The 13,205-nt window shown below is 42.5% G+C and overlaps 1 protein-coding gene across 2 annotated transcripts in view; it reads right to left on the reverse strand.

The window, feature by feature from the left end:
- Nucleotides 1–4,847, reverse strand: part of HIBCH (3-hydroxyisobutyryl-CoA hydrolase) — a 118,573-nt gene extending 113,726 nt beyond the window's left edge. Inside the window, exon 1 of one of the 2 annotated variants that reach the window (XM_007965642.3) lies at nt 4,712–4,847. In XM_007965642.3, the coding sequence (XP_007963833.1) occupies nt 4,712–4,746 (35 nt within the window). In that variant the 5' untranslated portion in view covers nt 4,747–4,847. The remainder of the gene's footprint in view (nt 1–4,711) is intronic. The other variant, XM_007965645.3, reaches the window with a different exon arrangement.
- Between the last annotated feature and the right edge of the window lie 8,358 nt (nt 4,848–13,205).

The following is a 13,205-nucleotide window of genomic DNA, read 5'->3' on the forward strand; positions in this document are numbered from 1 at the left end:
AGGCTGGAGTGCAGTGGCAAAATCTCGGCTCACTGCAGGCTCTGCCTCCCAGGTTCACACCATTCTCCTGCCTCAGCCTCCCGAGTAGCTGGGACTACAGGTGCCGGCCACCATGCCCGGCTAATTTTTTGTATTTTTAGTAGAGACGGGGTTTCACCATGTTAGCCAGCATGGCCATGATCTCTTAGCCTCTTGATCCGCCCGCCTCAGCCTCCCAAAGTGCTGAAATTACAGGTGTGAGCCACTGCGCCCAGCCTGCTACTTGTAATTTCTTAATTAACTTTATCAGGCTTATTTCCTTCAGCTGATGTTAACTTGGCTTTTTTAGAACAATTCTCAAAGTATGGTTCTTGGACAAGTACCATCAACATCCCCTGGAAACTTACTAGAAACTGAAATTCTCTGCCCCACCCCAGACCTACTGAACAAGAAACTGTGGGGCCCAGAAATCTGTGTTTAACAAACCCTCTAGGTGGTTATGATGTGTGTAGTTTAAATAAACAACCGTCTTAGATGAGAACTTTATCACTCAGGAACTTTTTGCAATTATTCAATAAAACAAACATGGCCTCATGCAATTAAACAACTACATGAAACTGCTCAAGCAGGAAGACGACATCACGAAGTAGTGCTTAGTGAAAATTATTATCCCAGAAGTAGGCAAGGTGTGAATAGAGCAGAAAATCAAGTCCAGGAGGCCAATAATTTAGGCACGGGGTGATGAAGAACAGCAGCTGTGGAAACAGAAGGGAGTGATATTATTACGAGTTATTACAGAGTAAAAACTCAATGGAAAAGAATGTCAAAAACGACTTTAAGATTTCAGACCAGGACAACTAGGAGAATACAGAAAAGACAGGGAAAGAAGGTCGCTGGTTTGCAGGATGAAATACAAATTCAATTCTGAATTTGAGTTTGTACTGACATAAGCAGAAATATTCAACAGAAGAAAGACTAGAGCTTGAAAGAAAAGTTAGAACTAAAGGTATGTCTCATGCCACATGCATGTACAATCACTGAGGCACTGGAATCTCTCTGTTTTCTGTAAGGAATAAATGAGAAGGCTACAGCTGAAAACTAACTGCCAGAAGGATGCCAACTGCAACTGTGGTATTGGTCAGTAGCGTTTTATTTCTGTATTCTATTTATTTATTTTGAGAGACAGGGTCTCACTGTCACTCAGGCTGCAGTGCAGTGGTATGATCACGGGCTCACTGCAGCCTCAATCTCCTGGACTCAAGCCTCCTGAACAGCTAAGACTACAGGCGCACACCACCACACCTAATTTTTAAATCTTTTGTAGAGACACAGTCTATGTTGCCCAGGCTGCTCTTGAATTCATGGGCTGTGATCCTCCAGCCTCAGCTGCCCAAAGTGCTGGTATTACAGGCTTGAATCACCATGCCCAGCCGAGCAGGGTTTTAAAACTACTAACATTATCTGGATGGAACAGCAGAGATTAAAAAGAAGAAAAAGAAAAAGAAAACTACTAACATTTAAAAATCAAGAGATTTCACCTAAAAATGCAGTTTTTCCAGCTTTTCCAGAAAAATCAGTAGTAATGGAAACCCTGAGTCTATATTCTATAAGGGCAACAACGCCTGCAGCTGAGAAGCTGCCTCCTCTCCAGAGCACTCTATCCAGCTCACCAGTTTCCCCACGCTACCATCTAGCCAGCATCTTTCAATGCTTCCCTCTCGGCCTCTGCACTCAGGCTCATGATTCCTAACACAGAAAACAACCTAACAGAGCATCAAAGATTGAGCCTTTGATCAACTAAGAAACAACTAAGTAGAAGTAAAAAAGAGAGGCAGTCAAAGAGCAAAAACCAAAACAATAGAGTTCAGCAGAGTACAGAGCAGATGGAAAAGGCAATGAGGCCTATTAAAAACCTAAAAAGTAATCTCTTCCTGTCATTTTTATTTTTAAAGGCTAGGTTTTTCCATGTTGCCCAGGCTGGAGGGCAGTGGCGCAATCACAGTTCACTGTAAACTTGAACTCTGAGGCTCAAGTGATCCTCCCACCTCAGCCTCCCAAGCTGGAAGGATAGGCGTATGCCACCATACCCAGCTAGTTTTTTCTTATTTTTTATAGAAACGGGGTCTTGCTATGTTGCTCAGAACTGTCTTGAACTCCCACGTTGACCTCTCAAAGCGCTAGGATTACAGGCATGAACCACCACACCCAGTGAAAAGCAACCTCTCTGATGAGGCTTCCTGACTCCCTCTCCCTACCTAATCTGGCTCTCATAACTGTGTCCCTTAAGACACTTATCAGAATTGGTAACTAAAAATTACTTTTGTCTAATTATGTTTCCTATCTGCTCTCCTTTCAGACTCCAAGGAACAGTAGGAACACCAAGTAGTCCATGGTGGCTATAGGATAACAAAAATGCCTAGAACTGTGCTTCCCAGCAAGTAGAACAGAACAGTAGGTAACTGTTCATTCATGAATATACTGGGGCCGAATCTGTGAAATTCAGGCTGGTAAAATTGTATTTAATTGCATAAGCAGAAGTGCACCTCTGTGAGCTTCTGAGAAGAATGGCAGTCACTGAAGTAAAACCTCAGCGAGATTAACCTGGCACTCTTGTACGGAAACAATTCACACTGGGAAGAGGAAAAAGTGGTAACTTTGAGACTACTGTTGAAACTTGGATCCACAGGAAGAGGTTAAGGTTTAGGAGTCTGGAAGAACTTAGGTAACTTTGAGAATCTAGAAGAATGATAGTGCCAAGAGAGATAAAGAATAAGGGTTATATTTATGTGCAAATTTGTTTTTCTTTTCCTTTTTTTTTTTTTTTGTTTTTTTGTTGTTGTTGTTTTGAGACGGAGTCTCACTCTGTCGCCCAGGCTGGAGTGCAGTGGTGCAATCTCAGCTCACTGCAACCTCCGCCTCCCAGGTTCCAGCAATTCTCCTGCCTCAGCCTCCCAAGTAGCTGGGATTACAGGCCCCTGCCACCACGCCCAGCTACTTTTTTTTGTATTTTTAGTAGAGACGGGGGTTTCACTATGTTGCCCAGCCTGGTCTTGAACTCCTGACCTCATATGATATGCCCGCCTCGGCCTCCCAAAGTGCTGGGATTACAGGCATGAGCCCCCGCGCCTAGCCCTTAAGTGTAAATTTATATGTGAGTTGCAGCTGAGACATTAAGAGGGTTGTGACCAGCACTAGAGCCCAGAGAAAGTCAGATTAGACAAAGATTTGAGTTACGCTGAGAGAGATGATTTGGGAACCAAAAAAAAAAAGTCCAAGAGCTAAACTGGCACTGGGGTAAGAGGAGAGGCGGCGGAGAGTGGCATTAGAAAAATAGGCCAGTACCAAAGAAGCCAAGGGAGGCCAGAGTTCAAGTGGGGTTGCCCAACACTGTCAACCATGGCCCAAGGCCTTTTCTCCTCTCAGAAACACTTTCCGTAGCACCGTATTCCCTTACACGCTTGAGGGTTAGGCTACTGCGGACTGGACCACCTTGGCCTCTGCTTTCTAAGATAATGCCCACTCCAGGGCTGAGTTTGGAAAAGGCATCTCAGATCAAAGCCCCCAAAATGGTCCTGGCCTCACCTACAGAGTCTGCACCTTGGAACGTGAGGTGGAAGAAAGCCAAGCTGAATTGTGGAAATGACAGATCCTTTCCTAAGTCAGTTAACTTGAACGAACATGTCTTTCCAGTTTGTTTCTCTATTTGCTGACAACACTGAAAAAGCGGCAGCAACGATTACGTGTGCTGATTTTCTTAGTATTTACTAATTCTCTCCATGAGCTCGTGCAAGGACTAATTTTAAGGTATTAAAAAAACAAGCAGAAAAGCAACTCTTAAATGTATAACAAATATATACTGAGAATTAGGTCTGTGGATACAGTGTTAGAATTCTAGACACTTTCCCCTGAAACTATTCTTCTTAATTCAAAGAAACACCTCCATCCCTTTTCAGGAAACCCAGAAGGCAAACTCTAAGGCTTAAAGAATCCAATAATTTAAGTTGTCCTTATTTTAAGGAAATAAACATGGTTCTCCCTTCAAGTGGGCGCAGCTGCTACCTGACATGACCGTACAGGGCCAGACAGTGGGCTGTTCAAGACGCATGTAGCCTAACTTCCTAAAGATGTGGCTACCAGATTTCTTAGGCTGAGCTCAAGGTGCAGTGAGGGGTACTTTTGAAAAGTTAAACAACGTTTCCAAACATGCTCCCCCATGCCACGTTAAATGTCCCTCAACACTAGCCTGAAAGTTCCAGATGCCTGCACTGACGTTGGAACCATGCAAGAAAGCTGAATAAAATCATACCACGGGCAGAGAGAGGTGCAGCAAGTGACAAGGCACCTGTATGTGTTGGCTGCACAAAACATGCCGCACAATTCCTCTAAGCTGAATCCCTCCGTGTCCCCAAACTGCACCCAACTTTGAAGAAAGAAAAGAAATTGAGGCCAAAAGAATGCAGGTCGTGTGGGGACAAGGTTGAATTAAGAGCTAGAGTGGCAGAAAACGAGAGTGCCGCCCAAAGAAGATGCTAGAGGGAGAAAGGGAAGACAGGGACGGGGGCTGGGGCTTGGGGAGGGCCAAGGTTGGGGTGGGCCAAGGTTGGGGTCTCACAACTGCGCCTCTGAACGCGACTCGAAACTTCGAGGCCAGCAGTCTCCACCCCCGGCCCTTTTCCCACTTTGGCGAGCGCCGCTGAAGAGCCTGCCCTTGGCTGCTCGCTGTCTCACTCACCTCGAAATGAGCCTCCACATCTCCCGCTGCCCCATCGCCAAACACTCAGGAGCTAAAGCAACGGAGAGAGAATCACGCGGACCCTTCCAGCGCCTCGCGTCAGCCCCGCCCACCGCCGTCCTGCCCCGCTGGGCACAGATGACAAGTCCTCCAGAAAGCCAGAGCGACCGTTTCCGCTACGCGGCAGGGAGGGGCGGGGCAAGAACGACGCCTGGAGGAAATAGTTGAGGGAGGGGAAGGGGGATGGGACCGGTGCGGGGCGGGCCTGGGATCGGGGACGGGGCCAGGGGGAAGGCGGGGAGAGGGAGGATAGAGCGGACTAGGGCGGATTCGCAGGAAAGGAGATTGCCCTCTAGAGGCTGTCTTAGCCCAAAGCGCAACCTGTTGTAGGCTTGACCTGCAAATTTGACCAGCAGGAACTAATGTGAAAGACTTTTCTGGAATTTTAGTATTTTTTTATTAAAATGTAAACTTAGCATTATTTAAGAATCAAGTAGAGGAATTACACTTGATAAAGGACATCGGGGTAGTTTATTCATTCCTAACCCAATATAGCCTAATTCCTTTAACATTAGGATTGAGACATTTTCAGTTTTCTTGGGAAAAGTTATAGATCCCCCACTCTTCCTCAAAGACAGACAAGAGTTGTCTGATTAAGAGATAATAGATATGTCTTTCCAACTAAAGTAAAAGTTACTGTTATCAGTGAAAGCCTAATTGCATTCAGAAAGTAGCTTACTCTTAAATGAAACCAACATTTAACTCAACTACTGGGATCCACTGTTAAATTGAGGAAAACGTTCCTCTGCTTCCAGATCCACCCAGATGTCTAGCAGAAGACATTTCATCGCCACTAGTAAGTATTGAAACATTTATCAGAAAGAAGAAATCCGGTGGCAGATTTCAGAGAGGACACATGAAAGGAGTTATTCTTAGTACCTTGATACTTAAAGAGATACACTGTTGAGACTTTGATCAAAAATTACGTTGCTAACCTAGGTCAAATGTAATAACCAAATGCCCACTGAGAAGAGGACAGACAACAGACATCACAGAAGGAACTCCTTACCTGCAATTTGGTTTTTAACTGGCTACAGGACATCACCATCTGATATCACCATCATGCCTCATTCACTGAGCACAGAAATGAACCAGTCATCTGACCTAGCATGGTTTACTGGAAAAAGCATGGACTTTCCTGTTAGACAGACTGAGATTCAAACCTTCCTTGCCGCCCTAGCTTCATGTGTGTGAAACCTGAGTCTCAGAAGGCGTCATCGTTAGAAGGGCCCTGTGCTTGTTTTAATGTTGTGCTGTTAATAATTTTTGAACAAGGAACCACAAATTTTCATTTTACACTAGGCCTGCAAATTACATAATCAGTCCTATCCCTAGTACACTAATAGTTTAATGACCTTGAGCAAATTATATAGCTTTTCAGAACCTCCATTTTCTCATCTGAAAATGGATGTGCTGATGATTAAAGACTAGAGGTGTTTGTGAAGATCCATTGAAATATGGAAGGAAATACGTGCATAAATTACTTAGGACCTCGTAGGTATCAAGACCTGTCAGTTATGCCACACCTTCCACCAAGCTGTCCTTCCTATTCCTAAATTCTCTATTTCTTCTAATGATGCTATCATCTTCTGGCCTCCAGCTCTAGAAACTTTAGTCCTTTAAAACAAATTATCTTAATATTCTATTCTGAAGATTTTCAAACATATAGCAAAATTATAAAACTTTAAAGCAAACACCTATGTGCTCACCACATAGATTCTACCTAGATTTACATTTTATCTTGCTTTATTCCTTATCCCAAATACCTTATTTTTAAATGCTTTTCAAAGTTGATTACAGGCATCGTTTTACTTCTCCCAAAATATGGCATGTGTCTTATTATCTAGAGTTAAATATTTGTTTACATATTTTCCCTTTTGACACAAAATTCACATACAATGAAATGCACAAATCTTAAGTGTACATTCACTGAGTTTGACAAACATATACACTTGTGTAACCTAAATTCCTGAGATATAAACCATTGTCATCACCCCAAAAAGTTTCCTCTCACGATTTTCCAAACATTCTCTGCCTATCACTGCCTTCCCCACCCAACCCCCACCCCAGAAGCAAGCACTGTTTTGTCTCGAGAACCACTGTTGTTTGTTTTCAGACAGGGTCTCACTCTACACCCAGGCTAGAGTACAGTGCCACAGTCATAGCTGACTGCAGCTTCAACCTCCCTGGGCTCAAGCAATCCTCCCACCTCAGTCTCCTGAGTAGATGGGACTACAGGCACATGCCACCACGCCCAGCTAGTTTTTGTTTTTGGTTTTGGTTTTTTTTTTTTGCAAGATAGGGTCTTGCCATGTTACCCAGGCTGGCCTCCAACTCCTGGGCTCAAGAGATCTCCCCACCTCGATCTCCCAAAGTGCTAGGATTACAGGTGTTAAATACTGCACCCAGTCTGATTTTTTCTACCATCAATTAGTAATGCAAAGTTTTGCATTTTCTAAAAATTCGTATAAAATGGAATCATACAGTGTGCACTTTTTGTGTATAGCATTTTTCACTTAGCAAATTGTCCATATCGTGTGTATCGTGTGTATCAGTAATTTGCTCCATTTTATTACTGAGTAGTATTTTATTATATGAATACACCATAGTTTACTGATCTATGCTCCTCCTGATAGGTTCCTGGGCTGTTGCCAGTTTGGAGCTATTATGAATAAAACTGCTGTAAACATTCTTGTGTAAATCTTTTGTAGACATATGTTTCCTTTTCTCTTGAGTATATTTATCTGTAAGTAGAATGTCTTGTTTATAGAGTATGTCAATGTTTGGTTTTATATGAAACAGCCAGACCCTTTTGTATCATTTTGGAAAAGAATTCTGGTGGCATACAATCCACAGAATGAGAAATTATGTTTACAAATGATATATTTGATAAAAGGCTATCTATAATATGTAAAGAACTATCACAATTTAAATAACCGAATTTTAAAATGGACAACATTTGAATATACTATACAGCTCTCAAAAAAAGATATATGAATGATCAATAATCATATGAAAAGATGCTCAACATTATTAGCCATCCGGGAAATGCACGTCAAAACCACAATGACTTCACACCCACCGTAATTTTTTAAAAAGCAAGTGTTAAGTGAGGAGAATTTGGAATCCTCAGACACCACTGGTGAGAATGTACAATGGTGCGGCTATCTTGGAAAAACGTCTGGCAGGTCCTCAAATGGCTAAACACAGTGACCATATGACCCCACAGTTCCATACCTAGGTATATACCCAAAACAAATGAAAGCATAGTCCTCACAAAATTTGTATGTAATGTTTATGGCAGCATAATTGCCAAGAAGCAGAAATAACCCAAATGTCCATCAACTGATAAATAGGTAAAAACAAAAGTTATATATCTGTACAATGAAGTATTACTTGGCAAGAAACAGAAATGAAGTATCGATACGTGGTACAACATGAGTAACCATGGAAAACACTGTGCTAAATGAAAGAAGCCAGTCATAATAGACCACATATTATATGATGCCATTTATATGAGTGTCTAGAATAAGCAAATGTGTACAGATAGAAAGTAGACTACAGGTTGCCTAAGGCTGGAGAGGAGGTGGGAGAATTGGAGAGTGACAGCTAAGGGGTACAGGGTTTTCTGGTAGAGTAATGAAAATATTCTAAAATGGATAGTGGTGATGGTTGGTTGAATCATATACTTTATATGGGTGAATTGTGTGGTATGTAAATTACATCTTAAGTTTTAAATAAAGAATTCTGGTTGCTCCATATTCTCAGTCACATTTTGTGTTTATTAGTCTTTTTAATTTTAGTCATGCTGGTGTGTGTTTGGTGTTATCTCCTTGTGATTTTAATTTTCATTTTCCTGGTGTCTAATGATGTTGAGCACTTTTTCGTATGCTTATTATCTTCTTTTAATTTTCTTGCCCATTTTTAAATTGGGTTTTTATTGTTGTTGTTGTTTTGTTTTTTGTCTAGACAAAGTTTCGCTCTTGTTGCCCAGGCTGCAGTGTAATAGCGCGATCTTGGCTCACTGCAACCTCCACTTCTGGCTAATTTTGTATTTTTAGTAGAGACGGGGTTTCTCCCTGTTGGTCAGGCTGGTCTCGACCTCCTGATCTCAGGTGATCCACCTGCCTTGGCCTCCCAAAGTGCCGGGATTATAGGCGTGAGCCACTGCACCCAGCCTAATTGGGTTATCTTTTTATTCGTGTTTGATATTGTCTTTTTAAATTATTGTCCAATTATCTATTTCTGCTACAAATTACCCCTAAAATTTAGCAGCTTAAAGATACCAACATGTATTGTTTCTCAGAGATTCCGAGGCTCAGGAATCAGGGAGAGACTTAGCCAGGTGGTTCTGGCTCAGAGTCTCTCATGAGGCTGCAAAGCATTGGCTGGGATTGCAGTCATCTGAATGCTCAGCTTCCAAACTCATGTTGTTGTTGGCAGGTTACAGGTCCTGCCACATGGGCCTCTCCATGGGGCTGCTCACAGTGTAGCAGCTGGCTTCCTCTGGAGAGAAAGAGCCCAGAGAAAGAGCCGCCAAGACAGAAGCCACGGTATCTTATAACCATCACTGCTGTTTATTTTATTGGTCATGTGGACCAACCCCAGTAAAGTATAGAAGATTTTACAAGAGTTCGAATACTCGGATGCAAGGATCCTTTCAGGCTGTTTGGAGCCTGGCTATCATACTTGATTTTATTTTTTCTTTCCTCATTGCCAATCAGTCATTAAGCCATACCAGTTATTTCTTTGAAAGATCTCTCAGATTTGTTCTATCCTCTCAACACCTCCACTGCTACCATTCTAGTACCTACCTGTAACTCATTCCAGATCTAACTTCTCTCTTGTCCCTCAACCATCACACCCTTCAATTCATTCTGCATTTTACTGAAAATAAATTTTCCTAAGATACAACTTTTGATGTATTATTCAGCTGCTAAATAATCTCACAATTGTCTATAGCTATGTTGTCCAAAACTAGACACAGGTGACTACTGTGCACTTAAAATGTGGCTAGTATAACTGAGGAACTGAATTTTTTAAAATTTACATTTAAAAACTAAAGCAGTGTTAAAATTTTTATATTGATTACACGTTAAAGTAACAGTATTTTGGATATATTGGGTTAGAAAAAATATATTATTTAAATTAACTTTACCCGTGTCCTCTTACCTTTTCAATGGGGCTACTAGAAAATATTAAATTATGGCTGGGGGCGGCGGCTCATGCCTGTAATCCTAGCACTTTGAGAGGCCGAAGCAGGTGGATCACCTGAGGTCAGGAGTTCAAGACCAACCTGGCCAACATGGTGAAACCCCGTCTCTACTAAAAATACAAAAATTAGCCAGGCGTGGTGGCACATGCCTGTAATCCCAGCCACAGGCTGTTCCTCCCAGGGCTGAGGCAGGAGAATCGCTTGAACCCAGGAGGCGAAGGTTGCAGTGGCCGAGATTGTACCATTGCACTCCAGCCTGGGCCACAAGAGCAAAACTTCGTCTCAAAAAAAAAAAAAGTTAAATTACATATGCAGCTCACATTGTATCTGTATTAAACAACACTGGTCTAGAACATTCCCTTCAAACTGACTGGCTTTAAGGCATCAGAAACGAGGCTTCACCTTAGCTACCCAACCTTATTTACCATTTACCTGCTCTTCTTCCTGTCACATGCATCTCTCCTGGATGCCTCTGAGTATATAATGTTGATGTTCTGCCACTGCTCCTCAGTCCATGCAATTCCTTATACCGGGAAAGCCATTCTTCTTTTATCCTTCTCTAAAATTTGTTCATCCTAAAGGCTCAAGTCTTATCTTTCTGCAGTAGTATTTTACTGTAACCTCTACTGAGCTCTCCTACCTGAATTTCAATTATACTTCTAATTCATAGTTCATTACTTCTCTCTCTCTCTCTCTCTCTCTCTCTCTCTTTTGAGATGAAGTCTCACTATGTTGCCCATGCTGGACCCGGATTCCTGAGCTCAAGTGTTCCTTCGACTTTAGCCTTCCCAGTAGCTGTTACTACAGGCACACACACTGCACCTGGCTTATGACTGACTTCTTACATAATTTTTTGTCTTAATTGAATGCTAATTTTCTCTCTCAAATTGTACATTCCTTGAGGATATGAACTGTATCTTATATTTTGTCTGAATCTTTCAAAAACCTAGTGCTGGGACATGGTAAGAGGGCTTACACATTTGATATACTAATTATGAAGGAAATTTTGTGTACAAATAACTTTGTTATCTTCTAACCAGTAGAAACCTGGCATTAATGTGGAAAAAATAAAGTTGTAAAATTTATTTGTCAGAATGCAAGTGCTCCTTGATGTAAGCACCCATAACATGTGAAAGATTATCCAGGAGCCAGCACAAGGGCTGAAGGAGAGAAAAGTGACTCCCTCCTACTTTCCTTTGTTGGAAATCAATGATTGGCAATCAATGAAGGCTCTGGAGAACCTGCCAAAAAGTCATTCTTGTTGGACTGAGGCCCTTCAGCACATCCAGCCCTGTCCCGACCCCTCTCCCTGAAGCTCTACCACCAATGAAGGATGTCTGAGAATGCCAGGAATGAAATGCAAGATGCTTATTTTGATTGTCCCAATAGTCTACACCTGGAAGGACCTCTGAGATCCTGCCTTTTCCTAACTCTAACGGGCTATGTTACCTAGTCAACTCTACTCTGCCTCCTCGTTCATGGGGTGAGTAGGAAATCTCAAGACTCAGCCCTCTACCCCTTTCACGCCTCTTGAAAATGTGCTAAAACCCACTCGTTTTCCTTCCTTTGCATTTGTGATTTTTCCAAAAATTTACAAAATGGTCTTTTGAGTGAAGAGTGTATTTGACGCCAACGTTCCTTGCCAAGCCAGAGCAAGGTTCTCTGACCCACAGTGAGCTCACTGGTCGCCACCCCAAGGATGTAAGCATGGAAGTCTCAGAGTTACCCCTTTGGCCAAGGCCAACTGTGGGATGCACGGATGTACAGAATGTAGACCACCGGCAAGAAGTCCCTGGTGTCGTCCCAAACAAAGAGACCTGGGTCATACAACTAAAGACCAAGAAGTAGGGCATTGTCCAACTACTACAGACAAGAACTTGGGAAAATAGAGCTTGATTCACTGACTCCAGACAGCAATGTTCATTTCAATTTATCAATCACAAAAAAGGTAGTATGGGATACTCTGAGGGCTGTAACCCAATAGCACTTAAGGGATTTACCATTCCCTCCTTTTCACTATGGGCATGAATGAGTATCCTTATGGATCCCAGGGTTTTGGAGGTACCAGAGTTAAGTAATGAATTCCTCTGGATCCTTTCCCTTCTTCTTTGCTTCATATCCAAAGCAAGTTAAATCAGCCCTGTTGCGAGGCTAGTATTCATCAGATAAACATCAGTATGGCTATGTGATTGTTAAGACATTGAAATACTTCCAAAATGATTGGTAAATAGCCACTGCTCACTGCCAGTGAGCATTTCCTTGGGCTCAAAGGATCCCCAAGAGGGTACTGATGAAGAAACCACCTGGCACCTGCCAGGTGACTGGCGATAGCTGACTACACTTGACTCCATCCCATGTGCTCATAGTGGGCCCAGATCCTTTTGGAGATGGCGCTCCTTGCGATAGTGCTTGCACACCAGAAGGGATGCATGTTGTCCATCAGGCTGTTCCTTCCAGGGCTGAGACTACCTGCTGCAGCCTGGCACACACAGACTTACCCCCAGGGCAGTTTAATGTACCATAGCTCTTCAGCATTTTGAATATTACTCTTGCCTTTTTGTATGCTTGTGTTAATAATTTTGTGCAACCCAAAGAACAGGACTGGACCACATGCATTATGGTGGCATTAATGAAAGGATCACATAGGTTAAACTGGGAACTGAAAGTCTTTGGAAGGGGAGCCACATCTGGGGCCGTTTCTTGTCTATATCCCTCTCTCATTGGCCGGATGGAACCTCATGCAAACTTGTGGAATGTCTGCTTCTATTTGGTGCTTTGTCTAATCATGGAGGGGCTATTATGATCCAGGTACTGTGTTAGTGTTAGGCTCTGAAGCTTACATGGAGCCATGGAAGCACACAGTAGGGCCACCTGTTATAGTGTTGGAATCAGAGAAAGCTTCCCAGGAAAGGTAACTGTTTTAGATAGAGAAATTCTGCACAGATGAAGCATAATAGGTGACTCCAGCATTTTGATAGTGGCACAACAAAGGTAGGGAAGAATCAGGTCTCTAGGGACTATGAAGCCTCTTTAAGGGTATTCAAGCAGAAAGATGACATAATCGGATTTGACTTCTATCAGTATCACTTTGAAGCAGGGTCAGTGGACCAGAGGAAACTGATCTCCCTATATGTTTTCTGTACCTTCATACTAACTTGACTTGCAAGAGATTTTGATTTGCCTTGGCTCGTCTGATTCTAACTCTACCTCACAACATCA

The sequence above is a fragment of the Chlorocebus sabaeus genome, chromosome 10, assembly GCF_047675955.1.
Source record: "Chlorocebus sabaeus isolate Y175 chromosome 10, mChlSab1.0.hap1, whole genome shotgun sequence".
Classification (NCBI taxonomy): domain Eukaryota; kingdom Metazoa; phylum Chordata; class Mammalia; order Primates; family Cercopithecidae; genus Chlorocebus; species Chlorocebus sabaeus.